This window comes from Camelus ferus, chromosome 21, assembly GCF_009834535.1.
Source record: "Camelus ferus isolate YT-003-E chromosome 21, BCGSAC_Cfer_1.0, whole genome shotgun sequence".
Classification (NCBI taxonomy): Eukaryota; Metazoa; Chordata; class Mammalia; order Artiodactyla; family Camelidae; genus Camelus; species Camelus ferus.
In genome coordinates this window covers 24,275,042-24,294,481 of record NC_045716.1, presented here as the reverse complement: position 1 = coordinate 24,294,481, position 19,440 = coordinate 24,275,042, and the positions used below count along the sequence as shown (strand labels likewise).

Sequence of the window (19,440 nt, the reverse complement as noted above, 5' to 3'; positions counted from 1 at the left end):
TGATATCCATGTGGACCACAGCCCAGTGGAGGGGCTATCTGCGGAGAGCAAACTGTGCTGGAAGAGGCTCCAAGGCCATGCTTAACCATGCTAGGCCCTTAAGATGCTAACCTGGGCTAGGGGAGCAAATGCTTTTGGAGAAGTTGACGTTCATCCTTTCTCAAGGATGCAAATTCCTTTTAAGGCAATGTGTCCCGCCTCTCCCATCCATGTAAGGACAGCTTTGGTATAACAGCTTCTGCAAAACAAGCCCCACCCAGAGTCAAGCTGGCTTTGACTTTGGCCTGGGCTTCCTGCCAGGGAAGCGCACTTGCCAGACTGGCTTAGGCCAGTCTGAATGAGCTGGCCCTGGATCTATATGGTAGAGGAAAGGTTTGCTCAGCTCCACAAAGCCTACAGGCTGGCCTATATATAGGGAGAGGAGAATGTATGGAAGCTTTTTCCAACGCCTCATCCTCCAGGGGCTGGCACGGTGCTTCTTTCTTACGAACACTGGTCTTGGAGTTGAAAGGAGAGGGCAGACTAATGTTTGAGGTACAATCATTTAACTAGGCAAAACTTCACTTAAGCGGTTAAGTAGCTTCCAAGCCCCACCTTTAGGTAAATCTGACCGAAAGCAGATGGGCGTGATCTGAAGCTATCAGGCCACGCCCACATCGCCCTTTTGCTCCCGTTCGTTGGCGAGCGGCGTCCTGGGGGCGTGTCCTATTGCCAGCCCCACCCCTGACGCGCCTATACAAGCCGGCACTTCGGCGCGCGGCCGCCTAGTAAGAGCCGGACCGCAGGGCCGATGGTTGGTCTCTGTGTTGCGACCCCTGCGGAAGAAGATGAACGGGACGCGTAACTGGTGTACCCTGGTGGGCGTGCATCCGGAGGGACAGACCGCGGTAAGGAAAAGCGGCCGCGCCGCCGCCCTCCCTCGGTATTCTCGGTTTCCAATTCCGCCTCTCCCGTGCCGCGCGCGAGTTCCCTGACATCGGCCGGCCCTGCGCTCGGTGTGGTCAGCGCCTCCCGGCGCTTCGCTCTTTCGGCCGCCTCGCGGCAGGCAATGGGAGTCCTGGGGAGTCGCGCATGAAGACTCTTCTGAGGCTCGAGAACTCGGGGCGTCCCTGCCCTTCGAGAGGACACTGCGGCTCCCGCCCGGGACTCGGCGCGGGTCTCCAGTGCGTGCTACTCAGGCTCCCTGTGGGCGGCTAGTTGGGTCGTCGAAGGGGGAGCCCCGAGGACGGGACCCCCTGCGTTCATTTGGACTTCGGTTCCCGACGAGGGGGATTAGGCTTTTCTGTGGGTCCTGGTGACCTCAGAGGTCCTTCAAAGAACTTCATGGTGCTTTGGGTGATCAGTAGCAAGACAAAGGATAGGGAGTGAAACCCTAGGTCCTGGACTGAAGGGTGGGGGCGGTAGAACTCCAAGTACGCCGAGGTTGGCCGGGGACTCTTGCCTTTCGTTAGGAGGGATAGGGCTGTCTTTTTGAGGGTAACCATCTCTGTTCGGATTTCTCCTCTTGCCCGCGTTCAGTTCTGCTCCCCTCCCCTCATCGGCCAACCGATTGCTTCCTGGGACGTTTTGTTGGTTTTGCTTCCGTCTCTAGCCACCAAGCCCAGGGCAAGTGAATGGAGGGAATGCCAGAACCAGGGCTGAGAAGGTGAGGCAAGTGACCTACGCGAGGGCTTTTGGATGGAGTGTGATTGTGAGGGGAGAGGAGTGCTAACGCGTCTGCTCCAGGGCTGACCCGTCTGCCCTGCTCCCCTAACTCCCTTGACTCCCAGCCCCTGTTCTCCTCACCGCAGCAGACCGTATGAGTTTTTTTCTCCTCCAGAGGCAAAGGAGGGTAACTTGTGGCTGAGTATTTCTAGGCTCTGCTGGGGAACTTAACCTAGGATAGATGTGTACTATTTCATCAAGTTTCCAAGCTGTTGTAGGGGAAAGTGAAATGGAAGTTTTTATCCCTCCCTTTACCCACCCCCCAACTCTGTGTCTGGTTCCCTTCCCCTCTTCCTGTCTCAGCACGCCCTTGAGATAGAGCTAACCCATCTGCACCTGGATTATGGCTCTTTAAAGAATATTTATGAAATAGTTAATCATTTCAAGTTTAGGATATAGATGATCAATTAATTCTGTTCACAGTCCCCTCTCCATTTCTGCCCAGGTTGTGAAGTTTTTCTACCACATTACAACACAGGTCACGCTACTGCCCAAACTCAGTTCTCCCCATCCCTCATCTTCTGTAGCTTACCGCTCTCTGCTCCCTCTGCTATGGGACGCAGAAGAGATGGAAAGAATCCATTCTCTGTTGTGTCAGCCACAAGTCCTGCTCCATGCACTTGCTCACTGTTCTGGAATGATTGAGTCAAGGAACAGGGTATGAAGAAAATAAAGGAGAGGGGTGTTTGGGCTTCTTTTTGCTTGCTGTAGAAAAGAGATCCAGAAAAGTCTTAAATCCCAGTCACGGGCAATGCTGGGAATGAACTGACACCTTCTTCTGTCCTTTGCTGTTTTTCTGCTTGTCTGGTGGGGGCAGAAAGAGTGAATTGGAAAATAGTGAAGAATTCAGACAATCTCCAGCCATAGATTAGTTTGAAGCTGATAATGAGAGACCTGTAGAACAGGGGGAGACACAAGTTCCTTTTTATTCCTTCTTTCTAGGCTAGACTTGAGAGTTGTTTTACTTCAAAGGTGGGAATGAAATAACTATTGCGCAGATCTGGTGTTGGAGACATTCCTGAGCTCTTAAGGGAGGGGAGGAGATGGTAAACAATCAATCAGTCAGGAGACAGGCTTTGTTCTGGATTCCTCTCCTCTGAGCCACCCAGCAGATAGAATTTATGGCTCTGGACAGTCCGCAGGAGCTTGTGGTACATTCACACCATTGACTAAGTGCTCAGCACATGTGCTGAGTGAGTGAATAAATAAACGATCAGACGTTTCTCCCATGTCAGCAGTGTAGACAGTTTTAACTGACTAGTGTGTCCTAGTGAGTGTTGGAACCCTGGGACTGTGTTGATATTTCTTCACCAGCCAGGCCATGTGCCTTAGTGCACCAAACATGGACATGGAAATAAGGCAAATTTATTCTCTGGGCTGCTTTTATTGTTGGAGGCAGGTACAGGGAGCCAGTGTTTTTCAAACTGCTGATCATAATCACATAATCACTGACATCAACTTAGTGGGTCAGAACCAGCATTAAAAAAGAAGTAGATGATGTGCTCAGAGCAGGAAGCCTGAAGAAATGACTCCTCTGTTCACAACACACTGAACAGGAATCTGGATTCATTGTGACAAGGGGCACAAAACATGCGCCCTTCCTGTGAACAAATACCCTACCTATGTCCCCCTGCATCTCCATGTGGTTGCTGTGCGGGACCCGTGAGGCAGGGTTCAATGTTGGAGGAAAAGCTGTAGTTTTTAGTGGAAGAGTTTGCCATCTAGAGCCTGTCCAATTCATGCATGGGTGGGCCATGAATGGTCTTACAGACATGAAGACTTTGAACCTCTCTTTTCAAGAGAAAGAAAGGAAGGAAAGGATTCCAACTATATGCCATTCTGGAAAAGGCAAAACTATGGAGACAGTAAAAAGATCAGTGGTTGCCAGGATTTTGTTGTGTGAGGGAAGATGAATGTACATAGTATAGAAGTTTTTTCAGGCCAGTGAAAATACTTTGTATGATGTTATAATGATGGACTATGTCATTCTTTTGTCCAAACGCATCGAACATACAACATTATTCACTTCATTAGAATGAACCCTAAGGTGATCTGTGGACTTTGAGTGACTATGACGTGTCAGTATCTGTTCATCCTTGGTTAAAAAAAAGTAGGTATTCTGGTGAATGATATTGATAATGGCTATGCATGTGTGTGGGAGGGGGTATTTGGGAGAGTTCTGTAGCTTCCTGTCAATTTTGTTGTAAACCTAAAACTGCTCTAAAAAAAAAGTCCTAAAATAAAAAAGGAACTAGAATTAACACTCTACGAGTGTTAGGGTAGACATTTTGGGCAAAACTTTTGTTTCAGTTATATATATATATATATATATATATATATATATATATATATATATATATATATATATATATATACACACACACACACACACACACACATATACATATTGTATATATGTGTGTGTTTCTTTGATTATGATGTTAAATACTTTTTTTTAGGTCCAAAAAGTTTGCAAGCCACTATAGTAAGTTATACTGGCAAATAAAAGCACAAATTACCCTCAAACTCATTTTTATTAGACATTCCCATTAAGCAACAGAGAATGGCTCCAGCTAACTTAAGGAGAGGAATTTATTAGAAGGAAATGGGCGGCTTACAGAATTTAAGGGAAAGTTTAAAAAGTCCGACCCGAGGCAGTCCTGGGGCCTCGATAGGTGGAAGAAAGTGATGGAGGGCTTCTGCTTTTGGGTGAATTGGTTCCAGCTGTTTTAGGTCTTTTTGCCATTCTGCTCAAGAGTCCAGGGAGAGGGTGTCATTGGCCCCTTGTTCCCTCTGCCCCTTTGGCCAGGGCGGATTGCGGTTCCTTGATTGACAGACCCATCAGATTACCCAGTGAAGGAGGGAAATTCTCCAAAGCAAAACCTAAGTGCTGTTATCAGTGGAGGAGGATGGAAACTGTGTGGCAAAAGCAACAGAGGTTCACTACATTAGACTCTGATTTGAATGATCTCTGATTTTCTTACATAGTCATTTTTTTAATCAAAGGAGTGTATGTGCATGATTTTAAAAAGAGCTCATAATATCAAAAGGCCTTTAAAAGTAAGCTATTCCCTACCCAAGTCCTGCCCCCTGGAAGTTACCACTTTCAACTCTCTTTTGTAGAATTTACTGCCATGTTTCTAAATAGTGTGCTTATAGTGGTACTTCTTGATTTATCAGTTGTAGACGTCATTGCCTTCCGGTTGTAGGAATTATAGGAAAGTTTATACTCCCACCCCTCACATGCTCCCTTTTCCTTCTCCCATCTTCCCAATGTGATTACAACAGTTTTTGACTAAACTAGGATTTCTTTTAATAGCCTTGTGATTAAGAGCCTAGTTCTGGGAATCTGACCCGGTGAACTATAGTCAGCGCTTCAGTGTTTGCTTTGGCCAAGGTCACTTTGGTAAATTACTTCATCTCTTCAATCTCTGTCTCCTCATCTGTAAAACGGGGGTGATAATTGCACCCTTTCCGTAAGGTTATTGTGAGGAATGCATATGAAATATTAAGCACAGCGCCTGGCACTTGGTGAGCGCTCAGTGTTAGTTGTTGCTTCTGTGTGTCACTCACTGGCTAGACTGTTTTAACTTCCCCTGGTCGAGGGATGGAGAAAGAGTCTGGGAACTCTCTGGTCTGGTCATTATGTTGATGTTTGCTCTTACCTGTTCTTTTCCCCTTTCCTCTGCCAGTGGGCAATCTTGAGGATGAGAAGGGACCTATAGGTAGACCCTGGTTGAAGACCTGAGTAACCTTTGCTAGTCCCAACTCAGCCGGAACTGTCTTAGTCAGGGTTCATACTTTAGCATCTCCCTCTGGGCTCATTTCCTCCTCCTCCTCTTTCTGACCTCATGGCCAAGGCAGCTGGTATTCCATGATGCTCTGGGCTCTCTGATAAGGTGATTCCCTTTAAGTATTCTAATCAGTGCTGTCCTTAGAGTATTTGCTCTTACCCACTCCCCTCAATTGTCTCTACTTTTTAAAAATCTTGGTCAGTCTAGGCCAGAGGGGTTCTCTCAATGCCTGAATGGATTTGAAATTTTATATCAGCTGTAGGCTGAACCTTTGTCTTTACCCTGGAATAGATGTCATTCCTTTGGGACCTCAGAATCTGAGTTAGTTTAATGCCAAGTCTTTCCTGAGCCCCACTCTTTTTTTTTTTTTAAACTAATGCTGTGATTTATTGAAGGCTTACTATAGGCTTCATTTTCTTTTTATAAAAGCTTTACTGAGATATAATTTAAAGTATACAATTCAATGGTTTGTAGTATATTTCCAGAGTTGTAGTAATCAACACAACTGATTTTAGAACATTTTCGTCACCCCATAAAGAAATCCTGACCCATTAGCAGTCACTCCCCATTTTCCTCCAGCCCCTCCCCTCACCTTACCAGTTTCTTTCTCTATGATTTGCCTGCTTGAAATATTCTATCAAAACGTAATCATATGTGATCCTTTGTGACTGGCTTGTTTCAGTAAGTGTGCTGTTTTTAAGGTTGGTCCATGTTGTAACATGAATCAATATTTCATTCCTTTTTATGGCTGAATAATATTCCATCATATGGATATATTGTGACATACGTTCATCTTAAATAAATGTTAGTGGACTTCTGGGTGATTTCTACTTTTTGTCTATTATGAATAATACTGCTGTGAACATTTGTTTCCAAGTTTTGTGTAGGCATATGTTTTAATTTCTCTTGGAAAGAAATACCTAGGATTGGACTTGCTGGGTCAGAATATTTGCATTTTTAAAAGAGGTTTCATCTGGAGTCATTGATGCTTACTCCAAAGGAATGAGTGAATTCTAGGGGGAGAGGGTACACCTCAGTGGTAGAGTGTGTGCTTGGCATGCACAGGGTCCCCAGTACCTCCATTAAAAAAAACCCTCTAATTTCCACCCCCCCACCCCCCACCCCCCACACAAAATGGTGGGAGCCCTGGCTCTGTGAAGCCTGGGTAGGGAGGTAACTCCTGAATAGAAGAACCACTGAAGCTTGGTGACTGCCTGTTCCTGCTTCTCATGAGACCTGCTACAAGCTCAGCCCATAAATTCCTCCTCACACCCTTCCATCTCCCCCATTCATTGCCGAGTTCTTACCTTCAGGGGCGCTACAGTTGATGTCTCCAAGCCTGCCAGGAATTTGGGGAATCCTGGGCTCTGCAGGAAGACCTAGGATCAGAGGCTCACTAAATCATCAGACACTTGGCACCAGCTTTTGCCCATGTTTCTCCGGGGTGGGAGTGGTGGGGTGGTTTGTACACCCAGATGGTTTCGGTTCCAGACACATGTGCTCAGAGCAGGTGGGACTAGCTTCCTCGCCTGCTGGTAATTATGGCATGTGCCTCTTTGGGTCACCGTGTAGAGTCTTGTGAAACACCTTTGTCTCCTATGCGTGGGGAGGTTTAGTTGAGGGAACAGGTATGTGCCAGGGAAGCTGGTGGCCCAGATTTAAGCCTGGCCAGCAGGGGCAGGAAGAGGAGAGAAAAATATAGGGTGGGATGGAGATAGGTTAAATAAAGAAAGGAAAAGGAAATGATCTTCCAGAGTTTGGGGGCACAGAAGCAAAAATTACAAAGCAAGGTGAGACTAGAGAGGGGAGGGTGCATTTGGGAACGGCCCCCTCATTCCAGGCTGGCTGAGCACTAGGTAAGTAGGCTTCGTGAAGAGAGAATGGCTGAGCAAAAGGGTGTCTCCCTCAGAGCTGAGAACTCAGGAGCCCACCTCCCTATGTGTACACACCCCCACTGCCAGGGCCCAGTGTTGTCCTGTGCCAGCGCTCCAGGGAATGAGAAGGGCCGCGCCACTGAGGGTGCCACCCTAAATCCCTTTTTCTCATTTCACCTCCCAGTCACCCTGGTCAGCCCTCCGCTTGTCCAGCCTGTGCCTGTGGGCCTGGGAGCCAGACAAAAGGCAAACACCTGTTTTGTTGGCTAATCTGTGGGGAGGAGCAGGAATGATTCTTTGTGCTACACTCAACAAAGAGCCGTCTCTGGCCTAAAGAGCCCTGCAGAAGGCAGGACCAAGGGCACCCGAGACCAGCAAGCTGAATGGTTGGGAGTCTCAGCCAGGAGAGGGTTGACCTCCAACCACTGCATCTGGCCTCTTCGACTTTACTGCTTTTCTCATCGTGGTCTCTGGGGAACCATTGTTTCGAGGCACTGGCTAGTCCCATTTCTCAGAAGGGGAGGACTGAGGTGGCTGCTTCTGCAGCAGCTTGAGAGACCATGCACGTTTCAGGTGGGAGAGGGACAGGACTGAGGGACAGAGTGATGGAGGAGTAGGTTGCAGGGTGAGAATAAGTTAAGGGTGCTGGTTTCCAGCTCAGGGGCAATCTCCACTTGCCTTACTTCCTTTTAGAAAGACCCTTGACCCTCAGCTGCCACCCTGTCTTCATGGCCCCCATCGCTGCGTAGGGAGCGGGAGCTGGGGAGACATTTTTCCCATAGATCCTTCCCCTATTCACGTGAGCCTGTGGTGTGAGAACCTCTGGGGCCTCCCCGTTTATCTCCCTATCCCTTCTCCTTAGCGTCTTGATCTCTAAGCCCTCAGCTATGTTTACCCCCTCCCCGCTCTGAGGAGTGAGTCACAGATGGAGATTTGTTTGAACAGAGTGGAGAGGCTGTCTATAATTTAGAGGTGGCTTGGCTTCTCCCCAGGAATGTTTATGAGGTTAGAGGCTGCTTACCTTGTGATTAGCTCTGTTCCTTTTTCCCTAGAGAAGATGGTTCCCCTTCCTATCATGCCTTTCAGAGAGTCTCCCGTGGGGACCAGCCTGCCAGACAGCTTGCAGTGTTCCTAAAGCTCCCTGGAGCCGCTCACGGCCCTGAGGTCGCTTGCGCCCCAGAAAGCAACCGATGGTACCAAGCAGAGAGGGGCCCGGGTTCCCTCCGTGGCTGTGGGCTGGGGTTGCGGGGTGAGGTCTGCGGCCTTACAGACTAGACTCTGGCTCTGGAGGTTGAGGTGCCAGAGAGAACCCTGGATTTGTTCTCAGGCTCCATTTAGACAGTCTGTCCCACCCACCCCCCTTCCCTTGTAGCCGTTGCAGAGCTCCTTGGGAAAGCTGATGCTGCCTCGCCTTTTGAAGTGATGTATGGTTTGCAGAGCACTTTCACACCATTCCTGCACATCTACTACCTACCTGCCCGGAATGGAGGCAAGGGAGGTATTCCTACCCCCATTTTGCGGAAGGAAAACTGCCCAGAGAGATAAAGGGATTTGCTCAAGGACTAGTAGGTGTCGTTCAGACTCAGACCCCACCTCTGGCTCTAAGTTGAGTACTTCTTCTTTCCTTCTCTTTATTTATGTATTTTATTATAGGAGTGTCGCACAAATACATTTTTGTTGCAGAAGTTTAAAACGCTATAGAAGTATATGGACTGAAAGTCCCTTTGCGCTCCAGGTCTTCCCTAGCTTAGTGTGTATGAGTTTAATGCTTCTCCGTTGTGCTTACTTTCAAGAAGTGCCAGGGTGGCATGGTGGTTAGGAGCACAGACTCTGGAGCCACAGGGCCTGAGTTTGAATTCTGCCTCTGCTCCTTACTGGTTGTATGACATTGGGCAAGATACTTAACTTCTGTGCCACAGTTTTCTCATCTGTAAAATGGGGGTTTATAACTACCATGCCAACTGTTGTGAGGATTAAATGAGTTAATACATGTAGAGCCCTTAGAACAAGGTCCAATAGTCTCAGCCTGCAGTAGTTGCTTTATTTGGAGGTTGGCAGTTACCAGTGCTATAAACATATACGTGTACTTAAATAAATGAGAAGTCATATTTCATGAATGAATTTGTACCTCGCCTTTTTTCACTTGATACATCTTGGAGATCTTTTACTGTCGATTTGTAGAGGTTCATTTATCAGCAGTGTAGTATTTCATAGCATGGATGTTGTCATACTTGATTTTCTCACTCACTTGAGAATAGATATGCTGTTTCCAGGTCTTCATTGCAGTCAACATTTTTACACATGTCTGTTTGACCAGGTGTGCGTGGGTTTTCATAGGGCATGTTCCTAGAAGTGGAATTACTGGGTCAAAGGGTTTACAAAATATGCAAACTCTTTTTATTACTGTTGCCAAATTAACTTCTTTTAAAAAAAATGTTTTATTTGTTTTAATAAATGGAGGTATTGAGGATTGAACCCAGGACCTTGTTCATGCTAACCATGCACTCTACCACTGGGCTGTACCCACCCCCCCAAATTAATTAATTTTAAATTAAAAAAATTTTTTTAATTTGATTTTTTAATTGAACTACCATCATTTACAATGGGTCAATTTCTTGTGTACAGCACAATTTCCCAGTCATGCATGTACATACATATATTCGTTGTCATATTTTTTTCCATTAAATGTTGTTATAAGACATTGAACATAGCTCCCTGTGCTATACAGCAGAAACTTATAAAAATCTATTTTTATATATAGTGGCTAACGCTTGTAAATCTCAAACTCCCAAATTTATCCCTTCCCACCCCCTTTCCCCAGTAACCATAAGATTGATTACTATGTCTGCAAGTCTGTTTCTGTTTTATAGAAGATTTCATAGTGTCCTTTTTTTTCCCTTTTTTTTTTTTTTAGATTCCACATATAAGTGATATCATATGGTATTTCTTTCTCTATCTGGCCCAAATTAATTTCCAAAAATACTTTTATAAATTTACGCTCTCTCCAACGATGTACATGTGAGGTTAGTCTTCTCTGCATCCTCACCAACCCTAGATGTTATTAGTATCTTTAAAATTTGCCATTCAGTTGGTCTAAAAATGATATTTCCGTAGAATTTACATGAAATTTCTCAATTGCTTTACTGAACAGCAAGGAGACTTGTGTACGTGGGATGTTTTAAAGCATAGAAATAAAACGGGCACCTATGTGCTGAACAACCAACTTAAGAAACAGAACATTACCAACGCATGCTCAAGGAATATATCGCTTAGTTTGTCATCTTTTCAACTTTACATACATGGTATCATCTGTGTTCTGCTTACTTTTTTGCATAATATTAATTTTGAGGTTCATTCATGTCGATGCATGTAGCTGTAGGTCATTTATTTTCGCTGCTGGGTAGTAGTTCATTGTACTAGTATGCCAGAGTTTATTCATCTGTTCTCTTTTTTTTGATTTTTGTTTTTATTTATTATTTTAAATAAAAAATTTAATATTTTTTTCTTTTGTTTTTCTTTGTTTGTCGTCTGTTTTCTTGTCAGTGTACCAGTTGGGTTGTTTCCAGAGTTTTGCCTTTGCAAACAGTGCTGCCGTGAGCATACTTCCCCGTGTCTTATTTTACACTTCTTAAACCTAAGTTTGATAACATTCTTCCCCAAATGATAACTCATTGTTTTAATTTGTATTTCCCTCTTCAGTGGTAAGGTTGAGCATCTTTTGTTTATTAGCCACTTACGTTTCTTCTTAGAGTTGCCTTTTTTAGTCTTTGCTCTTTTTCTTTCTTGTTTTCCCTCTTTTCATGGTATTCCATACCTCTTCTCTAAGCTGAGGAGCCTGGTGTTCTCAAGAGAAAGGGAATTGGGAAAGTCCCAGGCCGCATTACCTGGAATGCACGCAACACGTATTTTTTGATGTGCCTGCTCTAAACAAGGCGCTGGGCTAAATCAGCTATCCATGTCTTCAAGGAGCTTGTGGTTTTATTGGAGAGATGAATGAATACGTAGGAAGGAATGGCGCCGGGGTTATCGTGTGGGCTGTGTAGGGGGCAGCGGGTGCAGGAGCAGGCTCTGACTGAGGACTGCTGGGATGGAGCTGAGCCTTCGAGGTTGAGAGGGAACTCCCCAAGGAGGCAAGGGAGGGGAGGAGAAAACAGCACATGCACCTGTGGGGAGGTGGGAGCATGTGTTGCGTGGAAGACTCATCCGCAGAAATAGAGATTTGGATTTGGATGCCTTCCTACAATTGGATCAGGAACGTTTGGGGTAATTAGTGTGGGGTACAGGTGGGGTCCTGGTGGGAGTCAAGATGTTATGTGATATAGACAGTGATAGGCCTGATCATGAGGGGACTTTAGTGCTATGATAAGGAGTTTTCAGCTTTTTCTTATTTTCTATTTTTAAAAAGCATACATTTATTAATGTATGTTAAGCAATAACGTACATACATAAAAGTGCATGTATCATAAATGTGCAGTCAAGTAATTTTCACAAACTGGACACACTCCTCTAGCCGTCACCCAGATCAAGAAATTTACTAGTACCACAGAAGCCCCCTCTTGTCCCCTTCTAGCCATTACCTACCCTCCACCCTCAGGGCTAAACACTATCCTGGCTTCTAAAGCACATGCTAGTTTTGCTGTTTTGGATACTGTTTATGTAAGCAGAACCATGTGGTATACTTATATTTCTGAATTCTTTTGCTTAATGTTTCTGTAAAGTTCATCCATGTTGCATGTACAGTAGTGCATTTGCTTTTTCATTGTTGTACAGTGTTCTGTTGTATGACTGTATCACAGTTTATCCATTCTACTCTTGATAAACATTTGGGTGATTTCTAGTTTTTGGCTACTATGAAAATTGATACCATGAACATTCTAGTGTATGTTTTTTATGGAGAATGTCTGTATGCATTTCTGTTGAGTAGGTAACCAGGGGTGGAACTGCTGCGTTACAGGGTATGCATGTGTGCATCTTTGGTAGATACTTTCAATGTGATTGTGGTAATGAACAAACCCACCATCAGTATGTATCTGATTCTTCCAGAGCCACGCTTGGTACTTTTTGTTTTTGTTTTTGTTTTCATTTTAGTCATTCTGATGGGTATTTTGTGCTAGTGCCTTGTGGTTTAGTTTCTAGTTCTTTGATGATGATGACTAATGAGGTGGAACCTTTTTCATGTGTTTATTGACCATTTGGATATCCTCTTATGTGATGTATCTGTTGAATGAAGTCTTTCGCCCATTTTTCTGTTGGGCACTGCTCTCTCTCCCTCTCTCCCTCTCATGTTCCCTCCCTCCCTGTCTTTCTCTCTTTCTTTAAATATGCTTTTTATTTTGAAATAATTTTAGTTTTACAGAAAAGTTGCAAAGAATACAGACAATTCTCATATACACTTCACCCAGTTTCCCTCGGTGTTGCATAACCATGGTGCATTTGTGATAACTAAGAAATTAATGTTAATATAATACTATTAGCTAAATTATAGACTTCACTGGGATTTTACCAGTTTTTCCACTAATGTCCTTTTTCTAACCCAGGATTCAGTCCAGGATACCACATTGTTTTTAGTCTTTTTGTTATTTGTAGGAATTCTTAATGTATTCTGAATAGCCTTTGTCAGATATTCATGGAGTGCATAGCTTTGGCTCTGTGGGTTGCCATGCACTCTCTAAGTGATGTCTTTTGATGAACAAGAGTTCAAAATTTTAATATTGTCCGATTTATCAATTTTTTGAGAGGGGAGGATTTTTTTGTGTCATGTTTAAGAAAAATTTTGCCTTTGCCAAGGTCATAAAGATGTTCTATGAAGCCTTTATTGTTTTACTTTTCATATCTGCAGTCCACTTGGAATTAATGTTTGAGTATATGTGGAGTAGGAGTTAATAATCATCTTTTTCCATAGCAAGACATATGTACTTTAACCTATAAGCATATGGAATATGCTTATGAAAAATATTTTAAAGAGGAACATTATGTCAAATTTTGAGGAACTGGCATTTTTGTATGTCTGTGTATATTAGTCACTGTGTTCTCACTTAAGTGTCGTCTAAGGCTGAGGGAGAATAGGATTAATCCACACAACAAATGAAAGCCGGAACCAGTGTTTGAGCCAAGGGCTAACTGTTCCGAATGCTATTCTTTTTCTGCAAAGAAGAGAGAAAGTCAAGTTGGGCTTGAGGGGTAATGGACCCAGCAGCAAATCTGGTGGTGATCTAGGTACTGTTGTGTGTCGTCTCATTCTAACTATCAAAATAAAATGTATTTTCTAAAATAAATAAATAGATAAGAAATAAAATGAAAGAAGTTGATAATAACCTACACTGGGGTGGGAGGGTTTAGTTTGAATAAATTAGTCTGATCAATTCAGTGGTGTACTAGAGGCCATTATAAGCCAGTTCTGAAGAATGTTTAATGTGATGGAAATTAATGATGAAATATTAAAGGGGAAAAAAAGCCAGTATATTACTGTGTACAGTAGTAGACCTTTCAAAAATATGCATAGAAAAGTTATAAGGAATACATTAACATTTTAATAGTGGCTATTTTGGAGTAGTAGGGTTATAATTACTTATTTTCTTTATTATATTCTTTAATTTTTGTCTCTGGTAGTATTTTTTTTAAAAGATAATAGTAGATTCCTATGTAGTTAAAAGAGATAATAGAGGTCTTTGTACCTTTTACTTAGCATTCCTCAGTGGAAACATCTTGCAAAACCACAGTATACTGTCACAACCAGGGTAGTGGCATCGATGCAGTCGAGATAGAGCAATTCCATCACCACAAAGATACTCAGGATGCCCTTTTACAGCCACACCTGCTTCCTTCCCACCCCCATCTTCCCCTTAACTCCTGGCAACCCCTAATCTGTTCTCCATTTCTGTAACTTTATCATTTTAAGAATATTACATAAATACACCGAAAGTTGACACAACATTGTAAACTGACTATAACTCAATTAAAAAAATAAAATTAAGTTAAAAAAAAGAATATTATATAAATGGAGTCATATAGTTTGTAACCTTTTGTGATTGGCTTCTTTCACCTAGCTTAATTTTTGGAAATTGTGGTCACGTGCATCAATATCCGTTTCATTGCTGAATAGTAACGGCTATCCATCATACGGGTCTCCCACAGTTTGTTTAACCATTCACCTACTGAAGGGCGTTTGCGTTGTTTCCAGTTTTGGAACATTACAGATAAAGCTGCTTATAAACATTAATGTACAAGTTTTTGTGTGAACATAAGTCTTCATTTCTCTGGGATAAATGCCCAGGAGTATAATTGCTGGGTAACATGGTAGTTGTATGTTTAGTTTTTTATTTCATTTTATTTTTTAATGGAGATACTGAGGATTGAACCCAGAACCTTGTGAATGTTAAGCATGCGCTCTATTACGCTGCACCACCCCACCACCATTTAGTTTTTAAGGAGACTGCAAACTGCTTTTCAGAGTGGCTTTGTCACTTTATATTCCCACCAGCAATGTGTCAGTGATCCAGTTTCTCTGCATTCTTGCTAGCGTTTGGTGGTGTGTTTTTTGTTATAGCTTTCTGATAGGTGTGTAGTGGTATCTCTCTGTGGTTTTAATTTGCATTTCCCCTGATGATGTTGAATATCTTTTTATTTGCTTATTATGCTTATTTGCCATCTGTGTATCTTCAGTGAAATATCTTTTTATGTCTTTTACCTGGGTCCTAACAAAATATTAGGGAATAAAATCTGTATGTTAATGAGAGATATTGGTTTGTAGGTTTTTTTTTTCTTCTTTAAAATTGGCTTTGGTTTTGCTACCATGGTAAGAATAGCTTCATAAAGTGAATTTGAAATTATTCTCCCCTCTTATTTTCTGGATGAGATTATGTAGAAATCGCATTGGTGCTAATTAAAAAATATTCAATCATTGAACATAATGTAGAAAACTCAAGAAGAGAGAGAAAGTCTATTGCATTTACCCACATTTTTGCTGTCCATGTTGTTTATGTCTTTCTAATGTTAAAAAGTATTTGGTAGAATTCTCCACTGGAACCATCTGGGCTTGGGTATTTCTTCTTAGAGACTTTTTAAATTATGAAATTAATTTCTTTAATAGTCATAAGGCTATTCATATTACCTATTTCATAGATGCACTGTTGTAGTTTGTATTTTTTGAAGACTTGGTTCATTATGTCTGAATTGTCAAGTTTATGTTTATAGAGTTCATAGCATACCTTATACTTTGAATACTTGCAGGGTCTGTAGAAATATGCTATTTCATTCCTGATATTGGTATCTATGTCTCTATTATTGTTTGTCAGTCTTGCTTGTCAGTTTATTAATTTCATTGATCTTTTCAAAGAACCAGCTCTTTGTTTCATTGGTTTTTCTCTATTGTTTTAGTATAGGTCTACTGGTAAGACATTCTCTTAATTTTCCTTTACCTAAGAATATCTTGATTTCCTCCCATTCCTGAAGAATAGTTTTCCTGGAAAAAGATTATTGATTGAGAGGGTTTTTTTCAGCAGTTGAAAAATAGTGTGCCATTTCCCTCTGGCCTTCATGGTTTCTGATGGAAAATCTGTTGTTGTTCAAATTGTTTTCCCCCTATAGGTAAGGTGTCATTTTTCTCTGGCTGCTTTCAAGACTTCTTCTTTGCTGTTAGTTATCAGAAGTTTAATTATGATATATTTTGGCATGAATTTTAGGTTTATCATGTTTGGAATTTGCTCAGCTCCTTCAGTCTTCAGGTTTTTTATGTCTTTGCCAAATTTGGGAAGCTTTCAGCCATTATTTCCTTGAGTACTTCTTCAGCTCTCTCTCTTTCTTCTTTCAAACTTGGATTCTGATGACATGAATGGAGGTGATGACCTCTCAAGGCCCCAGTCCAGCCTAGTTCTCTATGCTCTTCCAAGTAGAATGCCATGAAATGAACCAGACTTGATGGTCTTCATTGATTAGTAACTCCTTTGTTCTGGATGAGGGGTGCCCCAGCTTATCCCAACTGCCTCCAGGAATGGGGAGGTTGTGTTTTAATCAAAGTGCATGCCTGTGTCCTGGGGAAAAAGAGTCATCAGCCACTCTGGCTATTTTGAAATCATTTCTTCTTCTTTATTTTGTAATGTTCTCTTGACCTAGATGTCATGGAACACTCACTATGCATTCAGAAAATACTTCCCTTTGTTAGAGGCAGACAGCAGCCCACAAGGAGTTAACAGTTAGAAGGGGCAGTTCCTCACAGATCACAGATAAGTGAGAGGCAGGTGCCACCCCACCCCCACTGGAGGCCCTGTGATGCTCAGGGAGGGAAATTCCCACAGAATGTAGGGAGGTGTCATGGAAGATGTGGCATTTGAATGCAAACTCTTGAGGGACTTGCAGTTGCCTCTGGTGAAAATGGAAAGAAAGAAGATTGAAAGCAAAGGAGATGATGAGAACAAAGTTACTGAAGGGGGAAAGCATGGGATGTATTGGCTGGAGGGCAGTGAAGAGCAGAAGCAGGAGACGTGAGTTGACTCAGACTGTGGAGACCCTTAAATGCCACACTAAGGATCTGGCTTTTGTTTGGTAGGAATTAAGTGTTTTTGTAACCCCAGCTACATTGCCAGGATTGGAAAGCCTTAAGGGTCATGTGGGAGTGTCTTCCATCTTTCTTAAATTTGGGTTCATTCCAAGAAGTGAGAGGAGGCTAATACTTGACTACCTTCCTCTAATGTGGCAGAGAACTACCTCCATACATTTTCAGTTAATCTTCAACCAGAAACCCCTCTGTTGGAGGGTAGTTTTCCCATTTTACGGCAAGATCACTGAGAGTTAAGTATCTGACTATAGAGACTGATTATTTCTCCACCAATCTACTCTTTCTTGGGTAGGAAGGACTGTTGCCTGCCCAAAGAAGCTTCTACCAGCTCGCTGAGCAGAGTCCACTCTTTCTTTCCAGTGGACATTTGAAAGGTTAAGGAGGTTCCTTAAAACCTGTTAAGACTGAGATGGCTTTTATACTTCTGGACCCCAAGGCAGGGTATGACCAGATGACCTCAAGGTCACTCTCAGCATGGCTAGTTCAGCACCCATCCTCCCTTCACTGGCTGGGATAGGCATAGACCCCTCTTTCGTGCTCTCATAATACCAAAGCTGGAAGGAGCAAGAGAGATATTTAGTCCAACACCTTATTTTTCCTGTGGGAACCAGAGGTGGCTAAGCCTCTTGTGCACCTGTGCACGTAACATAGGTTCTTGGCGGGGTTTGGTCCGCTCTCCCTTGCTGATCCTCTCTCAATGTTCTGATCTCCGCAAATCTCTAGCCCTCTGCTTTTTCCTCTTACTGAGTTTTTTCCTCTCTGGTTTTCTATTTTCCCCACAGTGCAGGGTTTTTTTTTTTTAATTTTTTATTGGGTATAGTCAGTTTATAATGTTGTGTCAATTTCTAGTGTACAGCAAGTTTCAGTCATCCATGTACATGCATATATTCCTTTTTATAAATTACTACAAGATACACCATACTGCACTATACAGTAGAAACTTGTTGTTTTTCTGTTTTATATATGGTAGTTAGTATCTGCAAATCTCGAACTTCCGATTTATCCCTCCCCCTGTCCTTTCCTCCCTCGTAACCACACAGTGTTTTTTAAACTTTCTTTGAGTTGTTGAAAGAAAGTCTGCTTCTTCCTTTGCAATTAATTTGATCTCTAGATTAAATACCTATTGTCTTGCCTGCCCTCATTTGAATTATTTTCTGTGTGGCTCATAGAAATAAGGGTTTGGATTAAGGGACCTTCGTATGGTTTGGTTCAAGAAAGATATCCTAGTCTTGTAAAAAGTGTATCAGTAACTTCCTGGTTGGCTGTCAGGGGCAGAAGTTCTGGACTGGGGATGACCAACCTTTCAGGGTTGGGGAAAGAGGTAACGCATGCAGTGTGCTTCCTGTAATGCGAGGCCCAGGGCAGCCCCTCTGGAGCCACACGGAGCGAAGCGCTGTGTAGTGTCTGTGTGGGGTAAAGAGCACTGTCAGAGGCCCCAGAGATGTCCAGTACCGCCCAGGAGTGACCTGATCTTGGGTGAGCTGATGTCACCTCTGCAGACCTCAGCTTATCTTGTCTGAGAAATGGCTGTAACAAGGCCCTCTCCGCGGGGCTGGCTGAAGGTCACCTGTGCTCATAGTAGACTGTAAAGGTAAGAGGTTATCGTTGCTGTCATTGTCATTATTAGGGCAGCGTGGACATTCTCAGGCTGACCCTCCAGAGTGAACTGACAGGAGATGAACTTGAACGCATAGCTCAGCAGGTATCGAGGTTTCTGGTGGGGTGAGGCCTCCTCCCTCATCCAGTCCTCCCTCCTTGCTGCCGCCCCCTGTCTCCGCCCCCTGTCTCCGTGCTGGCTGGAGCATCTCCCTTCAGACACCCCAGCTGCCCTCGGTATTGTGCTCTGCTTCGGGGGATGGGGAGACCCCCCACTAATATTAAAACTAACCTGCAATTTCTACTAATTTCCCCTGTCCTGTGTTCTTGCTGCTGTGTGGCTTCTGGTAGAGGTTCTGAAGTGAATTTTTGGAGATGAAAATCGGACTAACCCTTCAAGTCTTTTGAGGAGCGGTTCTTGTGCATTGGCTGAGGGGCAAAAGGTCTGTGCTTGTCATGTGATTTCTGAGCCACTTTTCTCTCTCTTTCTGGCAGGCGGGCAGGAAGACCTATGCCATGGTGTCCGGCCGCTCAGCCGGGCATTCTCTGGCCTCGGAACTGGTGGAGTCCAATGATGGACATGAAGAGATTATTAAGGTAAGCTTAGCTCACCTCCACTGTTTCTGCTCCACTCCATCCCCCTGCAGACACCTGGAAGGGAAAGGCCAAAGAGAGCTTGTGGTTTGACTAGGAAGAACCAGACCCACGATGCTAGTTCCTGGCCATCTCTTGGAAGAATCTTAATGAACACCAAGGGACCACAGTCAATCTGTAGTGACTTTGGTGCAACCCAGCCCCAGGCATGGGGATGGGTGGAATGACCTTTCGAGGTGTCACCCACTGGCCATATTTAGCTGCTGGAAGTTGTGAAGACAGGTGGGAAGTGTGTTTATGGAACTTATTTTTACATATTAGAACA

General features: G+C 43.4%; 1 protein-coding gene and 1 non-coding gene across 4 annotated transcripts in view; both read left to right on the top strand.

The window, feature by feature from the left end:
- Positions 1 to 731: 731 nt before the first annotated feature.
- The window catches only part of TUFT1 (tuftelin 1), a 52,390-nt gene continuing 33,681 nt past the window's right edge, over positions 732 to 19,440 (top strand). For 2 of the 3 annotated variants that reach the window (XM_014560852.2, XM_006186663.3), the window contains exons 1-3: positions 732 to 887; positions 18,553 to 18,627; positions 19,017 to 19,118. In XM_014560852.2, coding sequence (XP_014416338.1) covers positions 828 to 887; positions 18,553 to 18,627; positions 19,017 to 19,118 — 237 coding nt within the window. In that variant the 5' untranslated portion in view covers positions 732 to 827. The remainder of the gene's footprint in view (positions 888 to 18,552; positions 18,628 to 19,016; positions 19,119 to 19,440) is intronic. The other variant, XM_006186664.3, reaches the window with a different exon arrangement.
- Positions 3,199 to 3,328, top strand: LOC116658863. The gene has a single exon (XR_004314154.1). It is a non-coding gene; the product is annotated as a small nucleolar RNA SNORA11 (small nucleolar RNA).